The sequence below is a fragment of the Sinohyriopsis cumingii genome, chromosome 10 (assembly GCF_028554795.1).
Source record: "Sinohyriopsis cumingii isolate HCF-2022 chromosome 10, ASM2855479v2, whole genome shotgun sequence".
Taxonomy (NCBI): domain Eukaryota; kingdom Metazoa; phylum Mollusca; class Bivalvia; order Unionida; family Unionidae; genus Sinohyriopsis; species Sinohyriopsis cumingii.
The window spans coordinates 77062168-77083869 of NC_142970.1; the positions used below are offsets into that span (position 1 = coordinate 77062168).

General features: G+C 34.8%; 1 protein-coding gene across 4 annotated transcripts in view; it reads right to left on the reverse strand.

Annotated features, from left to right (window-relative positions):
* Positions 1–301: 301 nt before the first annotated feature.
* The window catches only part of LOC149790422 (innexin unc-9-like), a 56070-nt gene continuing 34669 nt past the window's right edge, over positions 302–21702 (reverse strand). For all 4 annotated transcript variants that reach the window (XM_089972474.1, XM_089972472.1, XM_089972471.1 and 1 more), the window contains exons 2-3: positions 8785–8995; positions 302–4089 (exon numbers count right to left, since the gene is read on the reverse strand). In XM_089972474.1, the coding sequence (XP_089828600.1) occupies positions 3082–4089; positions 8785–8995 (1219 nt within the window). In that variant the 3' untranslated portion in view covers positions 302–3081. The remainder of the gene's footprint in view (positions 4090–8784; positions 8996–21702) is intronic.

Sequence of the window (21702 nt, forward strand, 5' to 3'; positions counted from 1 at the left end):
AGTCCAAAGTTGTTTTGTATCAGGTGAGACATGCCATTATCTCAAAACTACAAGTTTTATCACGCCTTTGTAAAATAAAAACAACATGAAAGCTATTTTTAATTGTATCGTGAAACATAGACAAATTAAGTTATTTGTTCAATTATTATGAGTCCTTGTGCAAAAAGATCAAAATAGCTTAACGAGTAATGCATTTAAATTTCCAAACGAAGTAAACGTACAATATAATAAATGTGTAAATATTCTTAAATCTGATAGGGAAAGAAGGATTAGAAATACCAAGAGAAAAAAAGAGAAACAATTGTATATGTAGCAAATCTTTAAATTTTATTTATTGAGATCGCACACGAAATCAAAACAAGATTAAAAAAATCCAGTTTAATGAATTATGATATGATATAAATTTCAAAACGTCATGATATAAATTTCGGTTCAATGAATTAAGTTGTGTCAAATGTTTATATATGTCGTTCTAAATAAAATTATTGATTTAAAGTGTGACAGTTTTTACAATAATGGATTTCATGCTTTACAAATCAAGGTCTTCAAGTAAAAAAAAAATAACATTGAAAGTTTGTACGCTAAATAAACCGACATCTTCTATTACGAAACGTTTTCATTTTAAATAGTTCATGTTAAATACCAATGTCTTCAAAGGATGCAAATTTACCATCAAACAGGTTATTGTTAAATACATACATGGATTTCAGTGCAAAATAAATAATTGGCATCACATGTGTACAATGCTTTGCATGATTCAATGCTAAATGGATCAATGTTTTCCAGTGTGAAAAATAAATATAAAGATGCCATACAAAATATATATTCCAACGCGATAAATGAAAAACGTAGAAAAACACACAGCTGAACATTCATGACAGAGATGGCAAGAGGAATTCCAATAACAAGAGTGAAAAAACTGAAATTAAGACAAAAACTTGTGAGGCCAGGGGTCTATTGATGAGGCTGAAAATATACTGACGAGGCTGCAAGTGTACTGATGAGGCTGAAAGGCTACTGATGAGGCTGAAAGGCTACTGATGAGGCTGAAAGTCTAGTGATGAGGCTGAAAGTCTATTGATGATGCTTAAAATCTACTGATGAGGCTGAAAATCTACTGATGAAGCTGGAAGTCTACTGATAAAGCTGGAAGTCTACTGATGAGACTGGAAGTCTAGTGATGAGGCTGAAAGTCTATTGATGATGCTTAAAATCTACTGATGAGACTGGAAGTCTAGTGATGAGGCTGAAAGTCTATTGATGATGCTTAAAATCTACTGATGAGACTGAAAATCTACTGATGAAGCTGGAAGTCTACTGATGAAGCTGGAAGTCTACTGATGAGGCTGAAAGGCTACTGATGATGCTCGAAGTTTACTGTTGAGACTGGAAGTCTATTGATGAGGCTGAAAATCTACTGATGAGGCTGGAAGCCTACTGATGAGACTGGAAGTCTAGTGATGAGGCTGGAAGTCTATTGATGAGGCTGAAAATCTACTGATGAGGCTGGAAGTCTACTGATGAGACTGGAAGTCTACTGATGAAGCTGAAAGGCTACTGATGAGGCTGGAAGTTTACTGTTGAGACTGGAAGTCTATTGATGAGGCTGAAAATCTACTGATGAGGCTGGAAGTCTACTGATGAGATTGGAAGTCAGCGAATTCAAAGAATAGCATAACGGACAAGAGCCCAAGAACACATCAAAGCAAATCTTGTTCGAACGCAATATGCGACTCAAATGAAACGACTTTAACGTCCTAGGCCACACAGCAGGATATCGTCGGGCAATCAAAGAAGGTAATTCTAACAAAGAACGCCAAAAGACTTAAAGTATCGTAAAAGCTGAACTTAGCGTAATACCGGGCGTTTTTAAAGATGAACAAAAAGGCGCACCAATAAAAGAGTGTTTTACATTAGTGTAAAAACTCCATTCGTTCAGCTGTTAAAGAACAAAAAACAACAAAAGCAAAAACAAAACAAAAGAATTTGTTAATCTGAATGAGAGTGAATTAATCTTCTTTCCTTGTAAGTAAAGGTCCTAAATTTTGATGATTTCAAACTAAGATTTTGCACGGAATGTTGCTCTCATTATAAAAGGCTCGTAGAAAATATATCCCATCTTTTGAGGAAGTGTCCAAAAAACAGTAAATCTTTATTCATTTTATAAAGTGAATAAAGAATGATTGCAACAGTCCGTACAAATCTGATGTATAAATGAGACAGTTTCTTCTTGGCATGGCATGTAAGACTTGGTTAACTCAAGTATATTGCAGCTGAGACTCTCTCTCTCTCTCTCTCTCTCTCTCTCTCTCTCTCTCTCTCTCTCTCTCTCTCTATATATATATATATATATATATATATATATATATATATATATATATATATATATACACACACACACAAATATACATTTAGAAATGAATCACCAAACAGGACTCATTTAAGAAAGAAATTAACATTTTATGTCAGCAAAATATTCTGATGATGATTGTACAAGGGACAAGTGTTGACAAAACGTGGAAAGCTATACAACACGTTTTCATTTGTAACTCAGTATTATTTTATTTTTGTACATTTGCCACTGTGTCCTTAACGAGAAATGTAGTAAAATGTTCGTATGCATTGATATGTAACAACGTGTTGTTACTGTTTATTCGAATAAACAGTAACAGTGTATAAAGAGTGAGGATCATGCAGGTATGCAATACCCCCACCACTCCTCACGCTGATATTGATTTGCTAAAAATTTGTTTTACAAAATCGCCATTACTTATATCCGAATGTTTCTAGCATACGATGGAAAAAGGACGATGATGTCCGATTGAGAGCAAAACGCGTACCTGTTCTTCTTATTGTTTAGTGACAAACTTTTGGGAGCTTTATCCAATGCAATTTCAAAGTGAGTATTTTCTCATAAAATCAATTTTCATTCTTAAAACGAATGCTCCCTATCAAAGGAACGTTTCTCTCTTTTCTTTCAAATCATAAAATAATTGCTGCAGAATTAATAAATGCTCCCGATACGTTTCCTTGATTTTAGGCATCCTTCAAACACACCCCTCGTCGTTCTCTTTGTTTCTTTCAGACATAACCCTCGCCATTTGCGTCATTCTTCTTACACTCTTGGAATTTTGTCCACAATCCTGCTATAAGGTCTCCAGCCACGATGTCCGATGCGTTTTTACACACAACATGAAGTATAAATACACCATCCACTTTCAGGTAATCGGCTTCGAATTGCTTTATCAAAGACCTATCCGCACGACTTTGTCTGGGATTATCCTTGTCTGTTGCATACATTTTCCTCAGTTTTAGATGCTTTTTGATGAAATGAATTTTTCTAGGTGGAACGAGCGAATTGTATAGCGTGATGGCCAATCCGTATGCGCTAACACAAGCCACGAAAAGGAACCAAAACCAGATGAAAATGAAGATCTTCTCGTTGAAAAGGTTCACTGGAAGCACGCACTGAACTGTGTACTGATGAATATTCTGCAACTGCCGAATTTTAAAATCGCACAAAGTCACACGCGGGAACCTTGGAGAATGGGCAACGTGATTATTATCCTCTGCTAGCATTCCATTCAGGACCTCGAATCCGTACAAACTAAACTCTGCACCCAAAAAGTCGTTCAGGAGAAAAAACTGAGCAATCGCATTCGCGACGTAGAGGCATTTCACGAAAATCGCTGAGGTGAAAAAGAAGTTTCCGTAACGTCTTCCACAGATGAAACAAGAATATCTTGCAATTTTCATACGCAAGGAATAGCAATAGCCTTTACTATACAGTGTCGCTGTCTGGAAGTAGTTATGAAGGTAATCAATCACGTCCGCCATTTTCTCGTCCCTTTCATCCTTTTTGCAGAGTTGTATTCCGAAGAGCATGGTACACAGGTCGTCAAGACTGAATGCTGCAGTCGACGTCATGGTCTTCCATATCAACCTAGGCATTTTAAACATTAGGGCCATGAAGAGAAGGATCATCGGGACCCATTGATAATATGTAATCATCGTCTCCTTTTTGGGTTCATCGTGGATGGGGATGACTTCTTCAAATGGAATATGGTACGTGTTGGACACCCAGCAAAACTGCAAGAAAAAAATTGTTTTGAGTTTAAAACTCTGATATAACATAACAATGACACACCAGTATTTGTGGGTATATTTAATTTTAAAATACGTGCCTATATGCCTCATTATTTCAAGATACATGTCTATAAGCTTACTTATTTCAAATATGTGCCTATATATTAACTTATTTTGTCAGTTGTAATCAACTTCTTTTATGACCTGGAAAAGATAAACAAAATATTGTTTTCATTCAAAGAGAACATTCTATGAATCAAACAAAAAAAATATAACTTCACGAAAAAGTTCTTGACTTGAAACCCGTTCGAGACGTTTCCAAAACCCAAGTTCTCAAAGCTTGACTAATTTCAGGAATTTAAAAAAAGGACGTTAAATTTATTTCAGCACTTATCGATTCGTGACCCGATTACATTTCTCCTCATATTCATTACGGTACGACGGAACACACCAACACACTTCCAACACACTTCATCAAACAGAAGGTGTTTGATGGCCATGAGTCTCCTCTTTCCCTGTTTAAAATTTGTGTTTATCACATGACTGTCACGTGACAAGAGGAAATTATCAGTCATATTTTATCATCCAATAACTTATTCAGCAGACCCCGACAACTTTATGACCAAAGAATTTCATCCGACATGTTGCATACCGCATGATGCCGTGTTAGCATGTAGACACGTAAAAGAGGACTATGTTCGAATCCCAATATGAATAATACGTTTTTCAACTCTGTTCATTTTTTGGGGGGTACCCAAGTATGTGCTTTCATTCTTTGATTTGGTTAGAGAATTATTTTACTACTCATATTTTGTGTGCGAACGCTAAATAGCTGACGTTACTATAAGAAATATGCATCCTCAGTCCGTTATATGCTTTATCTCCATCTTCAGTCCGTTATATGCTTTATCAACATCCTCAATCTGTTATACGCTTTATCAGCATCCTCAGTCCGTTATATGCTTTATCAGCATCCTCAGTCTGTTATATGCTTTATCTGTTACCTCAGTCCTTTATATGCTTTATCTGCATCCTCAGTCCGTTATAAGCTTTATCTGCATCCTTAGTCCGTTATATGCTTTATCTGCTACCTCAGTCCGTTATATGCTTTATCAGCATCCTCAGTCCGTTATATGCTTTATCTGCTACCTCAGTCCGTTATATGCTTTATCTGCATCCTGAGTCCGTTATATCCTTTATCTGCATCCTCAGTCTGTTATATGCTTTATCTGCATCCTGAGTCCGTTATATGCTTTATCTGCATCCTGAGTCCGTTATATCCTTTATCTGCATCCTCAATCCGTTATATGCTTTATCTGCATCCTCAGTCCGTTATATGCCTTGTCTGCATCCTGAGTCCGTTATATCCTTTATCTGCATCCTCAGTCTGTTATATGCTTTATCTGCATCCTGAGTCCGTTATATGCTTTATCTGCATCCTGAGTCCGTTATATCCTTTATCTGCATCCTCAGTCCGTTATATGCTTTATCAGCATCCTCAGTCTGTTATATGCTTTATCTGCATCCTGAGTCCGTTATATGCTTTATCTGCATCCTCAGTCCGTTATAAGCTTTATCTGCATCCTCAGTCCGTTATATGCTTTGTCTGCATCCTGAGTCCGTTATATCCTTTATCTGCATCCTCAGTCTGTTATATGCTTTATCTGCATCCTGAGTCCGTTATATGCTTTATCTGCATCCTCAGTCCGTTATATGCTTTATCTGCATCCTCCATATATATATATATATATATATATATATATATATATATATATATATATATATATATATATATATATATATATATATATATAGAGAGAGAGAGAGAGAGAGAGAGAGAGAGAGAGAGAGAGAGAGAGAGGTGGAAACATTTTAAACATTATCATCGAAATCAGTGAATATAACTCGACTAACCTAACTCGAATGAACTGTGACATCACAAAGCAATTTCCATTGGAGACCTAGTGTTGAAGTATGATTTGGTCTGTGTCAAATGTTCAATTGATTTGGAAGGCTACTTGCTCTTTGCAATATATATCTTTTAACTTACTTTAAAATGTAATGGTTATTAATTCAACAAGCGCATATGACTATTTTTTTTTACGCACAACAATTGAAAAGTACAGCGGCTGAATCAGAATAATCGAAATTATGTCTTCCTCTTTCTCGCGAAAATATTTCATTAAAAAAAAACTTGGGTATAGATTTAATATTAAATTTATGAAACTAAATACGGCTCGCAAAAGCTGGAATCTATTCAACTCTTCGATAAATTCAACATTAAATCAATTTCCATTTAAAACCCTCTGCATATCACATAGTCGGTACACTTTATATAAAGTATGTGCAGTTTTATATTTTTGATATCACAACATGTTAAATATCACATTATGCGATTCTGATTGGTCCAAATAGGCCGAAGAAATTCTTGCGCAGCATACTTTTTACTGATTGGCTCCGATCTTGGGAAAATTCATTACCCCGCCTACCGGAACATTTTTGTTTTTACTATTACTACTAACACTTTTGCAGCCATTTTTTCGAACCCAAAGGGAAGTTTGGAAAAAAGTCACGTCTTTATATGTCCCATTTAGCCCCACACGGGCACATTGCGCCATGTACAGAGATCATCATGCGCTGACAAAAATTAGTTAAAACAACAAACAACAACAACAACAAAAAGTAAAACCAACGGAATTGGTCAATTGATAGCGCGCGTGTGGAGAGGGTTGCAAGTATACCTGTAACGTGGACTCCACCCTATATACAAGAGTGGTTTAAATGTTAACTTATAGGAATAAAAATAATAATATCTGTTCACAGGATAATGTGGACATAAACCGGTGTCCAAAATGAAAATGAAAGAACTTTATCCAACCGCTATATGTTTACGCCGTAAATTAGCTCTTATCATGTGATGCAATTCCGACTTTCTCTATGTCTACTGTAGTCTATTGTTCCAAATCGAATAATACGAATATCCATGCACATATACATTACTGCAAATCTGGAATATCTGCATCGTCCCATCACATATCCAACAATTTGAATACTTAAAAGTGAAATTGATAGTGACACACTCTCGCTGTTAAACATTTATTTAACCGAACTAAAACTATGTGACATCATACTAACTTGCATATACATACTGCGTTGAAAAAATATGTTGTTTGAATCAAATATTCTATATATTCGGATGGACAGTTACTCTTTTTGAATTATGATTCTTTAAATCAAAACTAATAAATTCTGCTAGTTATAAAACAGCGCAATAATTTCAGGGGACTATTTTTACGCGCAAGAAATGAAAGATGAATCGTCTGAGTCAGAATGAATGAAATTATTTCTTCTTCTTTCACTCCTATGTTCCATTAAAAAAAACTGTGTGATAAACGGAATATCCAATGGGTAATGATTTAATATTATTTTCGGGAAACTTGTTAAATAATGTCCAGCTTTTTCTTGCCAAGACTCGCAAAAACTGGACATCATTCAACTCGTTTCATAAATTCATTATGAAATCACTACTTATTTGAGGGAGCCCGAGTGGCCGAGTGTTCTAAAGCGCTCTCCGTTACGGATCACTGCCATCTCACCTCTGTCTGCGTGGGTTCAAGTCTTGGATTCGGTTAATGTGGGTATGTGAGAAAGCTTGCCAGTAGCTTCTCGTGGGTCGGTGGTTCTTTCCGGGGTTTTCCCTGGTTCTTCCTCCTCCATTAATAATGGCCGCCATGCATAGCCTATCGTGTGCTGAAAAATGGCGTTAAACCCTACAACAACAACAACAACAACTTATTTGAGATCCTCTACATATGTAACATATAACAGCCAATGACGTCATAAATGATGTCATAACCTAATGCAAAGAAAAGGTGTAAGACATCGGCATCTGAATGTATTGTATGGTCTTTTCACTGCACTATATTGTCCTTATGGTTCCGCTCTACAGTTATGTACTTCTGAAAATGGGACAGGTATAAGGTGAAGTTGTGCGGATTTGCAACAAAACACACTGGAGATAATGTTGAACTGCTTCTGTGCTACTTTCATACAATGTCAATTTTCTCTTGTATGTTATTAGTAGAAATGAACTTGAATTAGTCCAAAGAACAGTATATGAACCCAAAAATATAACCCAAAATATACCCATCAGTTATACCCCATTTTGTGGGGGTTAGGTTATAAATTATTTTAAGAATACCTAAAATGTACAAGGTTCTTTTTAAATAACCAGGATAACCAGTAAGGAAAAGACGAGAATTGTGCTTTCTTTAGAAGTCAAACCGTGGCAAAGTACAACACTATAAAGTAGAGCCTAGATCAAATAAAACCGGTATTTTGCCTCATAAGATAAACCGAATCTTGCATTTGCAAACTACTTATGTGCAATTTAAGAAAATCGTCGCCAAAGCTCGCAAAACACAGAAATTTAACTCGTTTCATAAATTTCTTTGAACTGAGCACTCTTGTAGGATCCTGTTTCCGAAACAGATAACCAGCCTAGTAATCCATATGTACACAAATCCAATTGTAATCCATTTGCATAACATATGAAAGTAGCAAAAGGCGAGGTTCCAATAAAAAATACAGGAATATTGTCAGTATACATAACAGCTCACTTTCACACTCTCCCTCTCCTTTCAACAAGCAATTATTGTTTTGTTTCTTATACTACAAAATAAAACAGATTAAACTCACGTGATTTGTGTAGGCCACGTGAGCCTCTGTGAACTGCGCAGGACACCAACACTGTATCCGGTCTCCAACATACTGTTGCGTGCTGACTATCACCGTAAAAATGATAAGTATCACGACTGTGAAGTGATGGCTGAGTCGATCTATAGAGTCGTCATCTCGTCTTAACTTTATTCCTGCATAAGCACCGATATTTCCGAGGACCTTGTCCAACCTGAAGAAAAGGAAGAAGGATAAGTCTGTTTCACTGTATAACACGGATCAGTTTTAATTTTATGACATTCATCGAATTTACGACCTTAATGTTATATATATAGTGTTGTACCAAAAACGTGATATTATAACGAGTGGCGAAGTGAAAAGATATCGTATTTGGTACCACAAGATAAAGCAAAATTTCTTTTTAATATATACCAAACTTGCTAGTGAATATAAGTTTAGAAGATTAAATTCACTCTTCAGCACAACACGCTCACCCCACCCCTATTACCTAAATTCATCACTCTTTAATAGGTTGATCAAATCAATAAACGTTATTTAAGAAAGCGCTAGGACTGGGTAGACTAATCCATCGCAGTAAATTACATTTTTGTAATTTTTAATCGTTTGACCCAATCTGTAAGTCCGATTCAGCAATGCACCACAGCGTGTTTGTCGTTGTTGTTAGTGAAGTAAGAGGAAATAGCCTCAAAGAGACGCAAAATGGCGTCTGGTTAAATTTCTTTATCAAAGATTAATTTCCATGTCTGAAACGTAAGGCATGTACACCTTTTTTGTCGGCAAACATAAACGAGCTTCGCGTGGCATTATGAGAAATCTTATGTTTTCAGTTGTGAAAATAAAAGGATCTTTTTTCACAGTCTCGTATTTAAATGGAAAACTACCATCCGTGTTGTTGTTGTTGTAGGGTTTGACGCCATTTTTCAGCACAAGATAGGCTATACATGGCGGCCAGTATTAATGTTGGAGGAAGAACCAGGGAAAACCCCTAAAAGAACCACCGACCCACGAGAAGCTACTGGCAAGCTTTCTCACATACATGGTAATAAGAAATAAAACAGTTGATGTGTTGAGATTTCTTAGTAAGCACCAGTAAAAACATTTCTTCATAACACAATAGTACATTTAATGGTTTTTGTGTGGTTTTTGTGGATTTTAACGTTATTTTTCAGCACACGATGGACTATACATGGCAGCCAATATATTGGGCGGAAGAAGAACCCGGGAAGATCTATCAATCCCACGTTGGTCGAGCCTGGACTCGAACTCACGAAGACATAGGTGAGATGTGTGAACGGTCTATAATGTGTGTGCCTTTGACCATTCAGCCACCTTGGGCCCAGAACATTTAATGACGCAATAACAATATGGTGGGGATGCCAATTAATGGACCAGAAGTTCATACCATGTACCAGTTTTTAAGGTGCTGACCAACAGTGCAAGAACAAGATTCCTTTTCTAATCTGTTCTGGGTTTGTTAAGTTCTGTAAATGTGCCAGTTATCTAATCGGTATGGCAAGCTGTCTTACATTCCCACCTTTTCCGAACAGAGACTAGAACTCGCGCGGACAAGGTTGAGATGTACTTGTGATCTGTACAAACGAGCGCCTTAGACAATTGCACACAAGGGACCTAGGATCACTTACCACCCGGGGCCTTGGACGACTAGCTAACTCGGAGCCCCAGTAGTGTTACGAATCAAATATTAAATCTCTGATGTAAAGCTTTGAAAAATAGTGAACAAAGACAAAAGGGCTTTAATTTATATTTTAAAAAACTTTAGATGTAGAAATACCAACTGTCAAAATATTATGCTGTTAGAGAAGACTCGGATAAAAATCCCTCTCAAAAACTGTTGTTCTAAGTCAGAAGATATATTTTAAAAAGTCAAAGGTATAAATGAAGTTCTCTGGAAAACAAATCCTTGTAAAATGTACTTCTAAATCATCCGGAAAGTAGAGTTTATCCTGTCGTTTATTTTGTAAAGCTTATTTGTTCGATTATTAAATGATCATTTAAAAAGTTTTGGATCTTTTTTTGTGTGCATACTATTAAGAGACAGAGATCCTGCTGCCACACATTTAAATGCTATTGAGAGAGAGAGAGAGAGAGAGAGAGAGAGAGATCCTTCCGTCATACTTTTACATAATACTGAGACACATATACCGCTGTCACACATTTACATACTATTGAAAGAGAGAGAGAGAGAGAGAGAGAGAGATCCTTCTGTCATACTTTTACATAATACTGAGACACAGATACCGCTGTCACACATTTACATACTGCTGAGAGACAGAGATAGAGAGAGATCCTTCCATCATACTTTTACATGATACACGGACACAGATACCGCTGTCACACATTTACATACTGTTGAGAGAAAGAGAGAGAGAGATCCTTCCGTTATACTTTTACATAATACTGAGACACAAATACCGCTGTCACACATTTACATACTGCTGAGAGAGAGAGAGAGATAGAGAGAGAGAGAGAGAGAGATCCTTCCATCATACTTTTACATGATACACGGACACAGATACCGCTGTCACACATTTACATACTGTTGAGAGAAAGAGAGAGAGAGATCCTTCCGTTATACTTTTACATAATACTGAGACACAGATACCGCTGTCACACATTTACATACTGTTCAGACAGACATATCTAGTTGTCATACATTTACTTAGCATTATTTAATTATTTAATTCATTTAGGTCTATTTACGTAGTGAAGTAAGCTCTTCAGACTTGATGGTTATGTATGTATATATGTATTCATGCATGCACGCACGCACGTACGCACGTACGTACTTATGCGGTACAACGTACATCAGCAAACTTGTTGGGCTATACAGTGCAGAGTAAAAGTTAGGTTGCAAAAATGGTAAATGTACAAACTGCTAAAAATACCGAAAGATAAAACCTTCGAGAACAATTAAACCATGACTCCTATAAGAGAAAATATAACACGTAAAGATGTAAAAAATGGCTAAAAAGGTAAATAAAATAAAGATATATAAAATAAGTGTATATAAAAAAGGTATATGTAAAACTGGTAAATCCCTAAAATGCCGTATCAAACTCTCTCATAATATAAAGAACATTTTGCTTAAAATAAAAATTGAAGATTTTCTCAAGTAACACATTCTCAAAATAATTTTCTAATTGAGTTGACGTCGACATATGCAGATAAGACAGTATGGGGCAACTAGATCCATTCAAAAGAAATTTTGGGATCATTTTCAACCGCTTAGCAATTGCTTTTGCCCGTCTTAGCATATTTACTGTTTAAATTGTTATTAAAACACACACACGCACGCACGCACGCACACAACAGTTAAATATATGGTGCAAAATAGCGTATGAAAATATGACGTTAATATATATTTACGAATGTTTATTTTTTCACTGAGGATCGAAGTATATGAAAGAACCCATTAATAGACACTTCAACATTTTTATTTAACTAAAGTACTAAACCAAAGAGTGAGTAGATTATTACTTACATACAACCAATTTCACTATTATGTATATTGTCCCGATGACAAAAATACCTTTTATGCAGTAACGTTATGCATTAATGCCTCGATTATGGTGGGATATATTATTGTCATCAATATATTGTCAACCATCTGGCATCCATTGGACACAACTATGAATACTTTTACAATACCTCATTTATCCTGCCCCAAAAATAAAAATAAAAAGATACAACAACATTTCGAAAAGTCGAAGCTTTGGAAGCCCAAACTATGGATTCGGGTTATTGGTTGTTTCGAGTTTTCAGTGGTTGGAGATGTTAGAAAGTGTTGCACATGAAATGGGCGAGACATTCGAGCCATGTCGAGCAAACTAGTATGTGTTGTCCGAGTAATCGCGGTCTTAGCACGATGAGTGGCATTATTCACAACCACTGTATGTATTTATCTGTCAATTACATATGATGTAATTTCAGGGTTTTTGAACCGTAGAGAAAACTTGAACATATAATTAATTATTCATTTCAGATATATTACAAATTATTTATTATTTTATGTGTTATAATGTTATAATACAGTTTCCACATCCGTGTAGTTTTGGTTATAATGTTATAGAATAGTTTCCACATCAAGATAGTTTATGTTATAATGTTATTGAACAGTTTCTACATCCGGATATTATACGTGTTATACAGGATCTGAAATGGGTAACGATTTAATATTGAATTTATTCAACGAGTTTAATAATGTCCAGCATTTGCTAGCCTTGGCGCGCAAAAACTGGACATTATTCAAAAAGTTTCATAAATTTAATATTAAATCATTACCCGTTTGAGATTCTTTCTATCACAGTTTTTATTTCAGTGGAAATTGTTTAGATAGAAAGAAGAACGAATAATTTCGTTCATTCTGACAGACGGTGCACCTTTCATTTGTTGTGCATAAAATATAGTCCCAAACAAAGTTGAACTGTGCATTTTTACTATAAATTAAAGAAAAAGCTTCCATCCGAATAAACTGAACATTTTATAAGGACAAAATCATTTTTCAAAACAGAATGATTAATGTTACGGGATGCCACATTGATAAGGTAAACAGTAGGCCTAGAGTACATGTTTACCCTAAAATGTCATTTGCAGAACTAAACGTTACATTGTTGCGATTTTTATGTGGAAATAGGATTACTGGATGCAGAAATTCCCAAATTTACTGCAATGCATTTGTGACCGGATATTTACGGTATTTGACCGGAACAATAGACTGTACAGAAGACGTAAACAAATTTCTTTTCGACTCGGATTTGCATTCCATATATACTGCGTAAAGTTAGTTGTCAAGTTTGAGCAAAATGTTGCAAGCAAGCCTATTTTAAAAACTGAAAAATTGTTTTTAAAAGCATGGGAACAAATCAACCTCTAAAAATCAGACCAGATTCATAATGAAAATTATTGTAACTTTTATTCAAAATATTTGATTACATGACGAAAATAGCCCAGTATTTAAATTGCCTTGAAAATGGAAACAATATACAATGGCGCATTTGCGTCATTACTAAACTGTGATACCATGTGGATATTTTACTGTTATATAAGCTGAAGTGTCAATCAGTGGATCACAAGCGCTGAACACTTGATGGCAAAAACTGACACATGTTAAAAACAACAGGATAATATTAATCAAGTTCAAGGTAGTTGTACAAAAGACATACAGCAGGTTTATTTGCCTTAGCATTTTCTAAATAATCAAATAATGACATTGTGCACTTACCTGATGATTACAGGTGCATTAGTTATAAATGCTTATCAATACAGACCATCAGGAGAAAAAAAAATGTTTATTGAATATTGAAATCGTCCAACACCATAGGTGTGATTAAATTGGAAAGGAACTGTTTTATTGGGGTGGGGGTGGGGGTGAGTGGTGGTGGTTGAGGGGGGTGTTTGGTACGGGGACTATGGTCGTAAACATGGTTGTAAACATTATCATTATAAAAACTGGCAGATCTAGTTTATTCACTGTATTGCATGCAATAATAATGATTTTCTCTTTCATTTCAGATGATCACACAAATATATACATCGTACACAAAGGTACCACTTATATTTTTGCCATTTATGTTTTTACCTGCGTGAACGTCCATGAGAACCAAGGGTTCTCCTCCTCCTCCTCCACGTCCTTCTTTTTGTTGATCTGTGGTGGAGGGAGGGGACGTTTAGGAGCGAATTAAAATCCGCCACGTCTGGTAAAAGACGTCAACTCTTAAGACCTAACAGACATAGGAGCTGATACTTTATAGGACTCAAGGTACTAATTCAGTTTCCATAGTAACCCTATGCAAACACCATGATATTAAAAATTCAATAATTTAAAATTTTGGAGTGATCATGATTAAACCTATATTTATCGGTATAGATGAAACCTGGATGTCAGCTTCTGTGTAGAGGAAAGGATATGAGCCGCGGCATTTTCTGGACCTGCATGTGTTTGAAACATGTGCTTTCAATTCCGCACCAAAGAGTCAGGTGCTGCTTTTAGTAATGAGTGTTCAAAACACAAGTCTGTTAAAGGACTGAAATTCCATCAATAAAACAATGTCTCTATTTTTTATCACTTACAACTAGGATAAACTCTCAAAAGATTCTTTTTCCTAAAACATAACTTACATCATTAACCAATCCTGGTCAGCCACACCCATATATACTCTATTTTAGGTTCACCCATTTCCAATCTGGTTCCCATTTTTCCATATCATTAGTACCATGTGTCCAGAGTGAACAATTTTGTTTTGTTTCTACTTTTAATGTGGCCGCGACATTTGATTCAAGCAGTCAATTCTCTAGACCTTTTGGCTACTGGTGTTTACAGTTGATACAAAGGGGACAATATTTTATGTGGCCGCATATACTACACAGATGATGTGCATTTTCTTTCCTAATTCACTCATCTAAATTTTGACAAAAACTTACGCTAATCCACACCTGAATATCTTTTAATCCTGATACTCCCAAGTGGTTGATTTTTATCAGCACTTTTATTGGCTATATACCGCGGTGATAGGATCTAACTACCTTTCGTAAGGACACACCAATATAGCATACTAGGACTGTCCTGTGCGGTAAGAGAACACTCGACACTTGCGTTACAAGACCTACGCTCAACCAACTTAGCTACCGTGGCTCCCTCTATTAAGGTTAAAAATAATATGTATTTCACCTAATCAAAAGAAGCAAATGGATAAAGAATGACGTTATTGTAAATAATTAATTTATGGCTTTTTTGGTAAATAATTGGTCATTATATCAATTTGAAAATGCTAGTGATATGACAGTAATATTTATTTAAAAATGATCATTTCAAAGAAAAAACAAAATGGACTCTTTCAGCAACTTCTATGTTTATAGTATCCAACTATTTATATATTCTACAATTCCTTGCAATGTCAATATATATATATATATATATATATATATATATATATATATATATATATATATATATATATATATATATATATATATATATATATATATATATATATATATATATTATATATGTGTGTGTGTGTGTGTAACTGGATCAAGCGTGTAAGCGAGCGTATACGATAAGTCTCATCTACGGCTGGTTGTGATTTTTATATGAAATGTCAACAATTATCGACAGATGAATATCGTTAATTTGAAAAGCGAAATCGCTGAACAATGTAGGGATGGTAAAACTGAATGAGGTTCGTATTATTCTTAATGTTATTATCATAAGACACTATTATCACCAGTATGACCCCATAGAGAAGACTATAATTGTTTGAGATTTTTTCTGAAATTTATATCAACAAAAGAATTGTACATACATGCATACAATATGCATGTTATAAACGTGTTGTTGAAATTTTTATAAATATCCCTATCAGGGTAAATATTTTTTTTAAAAGTTGGATTAATTCGCAATTAAATAACATCGTATGTGATACAGATTGCATCATCGTTGTTACGAGAATTATATAACAAGTCATAGGTCCCATTTACTAAACAATCGATTCAGGATTGAAAGCAGTGATAATGATTGAAGTTTACATTTTATGTAGTGTTTACACAAACAGCCCATGGATTAAATTTTTTAAATCACTGATGACATACTTTAACGCCTGTGGATGGGAATCACGTTAATGTAGCGTATTCAAACACTATATGCATCGACAAAAGAAAAGTGTTTTATCGAATAATATCGATGTAAAATGAAATTAAATGTCTTTGAATGTATGAGAAAAGGATATGAGCAACATCATTTTCTGGACTTACACGTGTTTGAAACATGTGTTTTCAATTCCGCACCAAAGAGTCAGGTGCTAATTTCAGTAATGAGTATTCCAAGCTCAAAACTGTTTAAGGACTGGAATTCCTTCAAGAAAACAGTGTCTCTATTTTTTTCTGTTACAACTAGGATAAGCTCTAAAAAGATTCTTTTCCCTACAAAATAACTTTCATTATCAACCAATCCTGGCTACCCAAACCCATATATACTCTATTTTATGTTCACACATTTCCAGACTGGTTCCCATTTTTCCATACAATTAGTACCGCGTGTCTTAGTAGAACACCGACAGGATGTGAATGGCCGCCACCAGAAGTTAATCTTTGATTTTGCATATGAAATCAGTGCTGACCCTAGCCATTGCGCCACAAAATCACATGGTTACTATTAATAGACTCGTCGATCCGTGTCAATGGCTGTTCCCTTCGTATGAACAACCAGTTAGATGCATGTAAAAATGATTATAGCAAAGCTGGAACAAAATTTTAATTTGAGATTTATAACTTGCAAAATGAACATAGCCGAGTAACTACAATGTAACCACCATGACGTATTAATCCAGCCAATGTCTGACTTTTGCATCTAATAAACTTAGCAACCAGACTATTAACTTTTTAGATGACTTCTTCAGCGACCTTATTGAATTAAATGTCAATCAACCATATCTAGTACCTACTTATTTACTTGCTTACTTATGGCTAATGGATGGGCTATCATCGTGTGTATTCGCGTATAAGTCGAGTCCAAGTGAAAATAATGTAGACCATGATATATATAAATAAATCAGTCTGTAAAATTAGCTTATATCCGGTCTGACTACTTGCATCATTTATATCATTCGGAACAACAGGTGAGTACTGCTCCCACAAAACGGACTAAAAAACCCACACAAAAGATATGGATAAAAAAATCTTAATTTTGTTATTTTTATCACATTTTGCAGATGACCTTTTTAACCTTCAAGTGATAGGTCTACAAATATTAATTTTTCTTGGTGCATTATAAATGAATTTATCACGCAGATGAGCGCGAACGGACTTTGAGCAAATTTCCGAAAGATCCCGTTGTCAGATGCAATGATGTCATAAAGATAACCCATGGAGGGGGGGGGGGGGTTGCGGGGCGGTGGAATTACGGGGGGGGGGGGGCTAATGTTGAATAATGCTTTTTACTGGGTAAGGTAGGTGGCGCTGAGAATAACCAAGGGGGCGGTGGCCCAAAAAAGTTTGGGGACCACTGGTTTAGAGCGTGTTCAATCATTATTTAAACTTGATTAGACTGGTTCCAAAAGGCAATTTAGCATTAACAGCCAACCCTTGAAGAGACTATAAACGCTATACCATTCATCCCTTAGGGTTTCATGTTCCGTTTATTAGAAGGGTTTATATTCCTAACTTTTCGCGATTTCTTTGTATTCTGATTTGTATTTACGGGGCGGAATTTTTATTCTGCACTATAAAATGACGCGCCGTTAAAACCAAGACATCTATGCACACATACATAATGCATGTATCCATATTTACGTAATCAAGTACACGCGCATACATACATAGTAACCGTCAACGTTTTGCTATTTCATTGACCATGAATAATGTGAATTCTGTCCTAGTCATGTATTAGCTATGTAGGATAACGATCTTGATTACAATATTTAGATAAAATAAAGATACAGGTATATCGTTATCTAATTGGATTTAATAACTATCATGGTGGTTAAAAGACTCTGGAGGTCTTTTTTATATTTTTTTAAATCAATGTAACTGTGTCAGATGAAGAGATAAAAGTGTATACCTGATTAATGGACAGCATGTTGCATATACAGTTTTCTGATAGTGTGGACACCTGTCCTCGTTGATATCAGACGCTTTGCACACGCGATTAGAATTGTTGAATCATGTAGTTTTACAGGTATATGTAATTTCCTGATCTCCAGGATCAAAGCTTTTTCCTGGCGTAATTACCTAATTAATTAGCTGTTGTACTTTTTACCTGTAATGAGCTCTTCAAGATTAAATGATAGGAATGATTTAACACGGCCACGCATGCAACATGAAAATTTGTACCGGATCTGGTACAAATGTATGCATGTGTTACATATTATATTATATTGTATTATACTATATTATATCATATCATATTATATTATATTATATTATATTATATTATATTATTTTATATTTTAAGATAAGATAAGATAAGATAAGATAAGATAAGATAAGATAAGATAAGATAAGATAAGATAAGATAAGATAAGATAAGATAAGATAAGAATTCTTTATTTCAGACTACAAAGTCCATACCTCTAAATTAAAATATAGATATAAAGTAAAAACATTGTAAACATAAAAGAACATATATATCATACGTACCAAGTATACAGATACATCTACAACAATTAACTGTGCCATGCATTGTTAAGAATGAAATTAAATGACACATTTAAAGAGGAATTTGTTCCATCTACTAATAATATGAGAATTAAAATGAATGTCATAGTTCCAAAGAGATTTCAATATACAGTTCTTACTATTAGATATTCTTGTCATCATTGAGAAAACATACTTTTTCATTATTTCATCAAAACTGAATACATTATAATTTACAAACATGCTGGAGGCACTGTTCCACCTAGGAAGACCTAATAGAAAACGAAGACTATTATTATAACCAATAACTAGTTTTATTTTCATACATTCACTAAAGTTTATCCACAGAGGAGCACAATACATGGTGCAGCAATAAAATTTGAATAATCTAATTTTGATATTGAATGAACAATTCTTAAATTTACGTAGAAGCATGTTTGTTCGAATACACAAACAACGGTAATGTCTCATCATGTCTTCATTATCCGACCGATTGGATTTCAAAATATGACCCAAGTGCGTATAACTTTTGACATACATAAGAGCACTGCCGTTAAGATGTACAGGGGGTAGGAGATGGTAATTTGAACGAAGTTGGCTGAAAGACCATGCATACAGACCTTTTTTGTATTATAGATGATATCATTATCAAATGTGTATTGTTCACATATCTTTAATAATTTCCTTAAACACGTGATAGAAGGACTTATAAATGACATATCATCAGCAAAACTAAAATTGTTAAGAAACAACGCATTAGGTGGCAGACGTAACCCCACGTAACACTGACCAAGCTTATGATTTAACTTGTATATATATATATATATATATATATATATATATATATATATATATATATATATATATATATATATATATATATATAATAACAAAGGGGAAAGAATACCACCCCCCGCCTCATCCCATTGGTTACATGGAAAGCACTGGATATTACACTTCCCTATCACACACAATGCAACTGTTTGCTATACCAGTTAACTAAAGTATGAACTATATAAACAGGTATTTTAATATCAATTAACTTTTTTACATTACATTACATAACATACATACATACATATATACATACATGCATACATACATACACTGTAATGAATTTAGTTAATTTTTATTTACCATGACCTTTATGCTTCATGCTAAAATCAGCCCTATGGTTGCAAAAGAGGGGTGGGAGAGGAGAGACATTATGTTCTACTGCTGGCTATCTCATTAGGAACGTGTCCCATGCGCTGATCTGATTACATTATTGTCCTTAACTGTCGCGATTATATTCGTGTTTTCTTGTTTTCTTTATTGGGTTCAGTATTCTGTACTGTATGATTTTTAAGAAAATACGTTGTCAATAATTGTTTTCATAATTTCTTTGTATATGTCTTTTGCAAAATAGAAATTTCCGCTTAGTGCAGTGACCGTCCGCGTAAAATATATTAATTATAGTTCGCTGCCCAGTTTACTCGCCAACTTGGTGGTTACCAACATCAACATCTCTAACAGAACTTTCATTAAGTTTTCACTACATATCAAACGCCCTCTGTCAATCATCGCGATTTTAAAGGGAGAAAACTCGTTTTTTCAAACATAAGTATCGTATATATCGTACATAGGGGCGAAGCAGTATCCTAAAATACCGACAAATCACTTAATGTTATGTCGTGTAGCATTGAAGCAAAGGGATATTATAATTTTGTCTTCTATCGTAACTCAAGTTAATCTAAAATTAGTCAAAAATGTGTCAAGTTAAAATCTAACAACTTCAACACGAAAAATGAAGAATCGAATTACTTTAAGATCAATTGATAACTCTTTATTGTCCCTTGACCTGAACTTATTGAATCACTCTTGAGAAATATTAAATAATACACGGTTCATTGCAGGGAGCCGAGGTGGATCAGTGGTTAGGGTGCCAGACTAGCTACTGATAAGATCCGGGTTGGAACCCTACTATTTTATTATCTGCAGCATGATGCCTCAGTGCTAGACATCGCTATAAACTGCCACATTGCAGACATCGTAGAGATATGACTGAAATATTGTTAAAGCTACGTTAAAAATCCAAATCACATCACAGCACTTATATTATATCGACGTATACCTGCATGAAATCGATAGGAAAATTATTTATTTTCTCAGAAATAGCAAGTATTATAATCTTTATGTCTTTAATCCGCTGACAGACTAGACGTAACTACGGCATTGATGAAATCTGATCCGGTAGTCGGCATTTACATTACTAGTCACTTCACAAAGCTCAAACGACGACATAGGAAGTTCATTCGTCACAGTATATCAACAACAAACTCCTTTTTGATGTTATTGTATGGAAATACAATTATATTAAATGAAAGTCAGATACATTTTGTAAAACCCGGCAATCTGGCCAGTCTGATTTATCAAGCAGAGAACATATTAACGTGGTAGTACCGTGATACAACACAACTCCAGAAGTTGTTCACGGAATATGTAAATATGGAAAATTTTTGTTCTTTCGTTATTGTATTTTTTATTACGACCAGTATAAGACTTTCATTTAAAAAAAAAAATTCTTTCTCTACAACATTTGAAAATGTGGGTTGTTAGATATGCGTACTCATGGGACTAGCAATGCAAATCGCGAGTACCAGGTCACATTTCATTAATGCCGTAGTTTTTTCTTGTCTTTCAGCAGATTAAAGACATAATGATTTTAATACTCACAATTCTGAGAAAATAAGTAACTTTCATATCGATTTCATGAAGTAAGCGGCTACG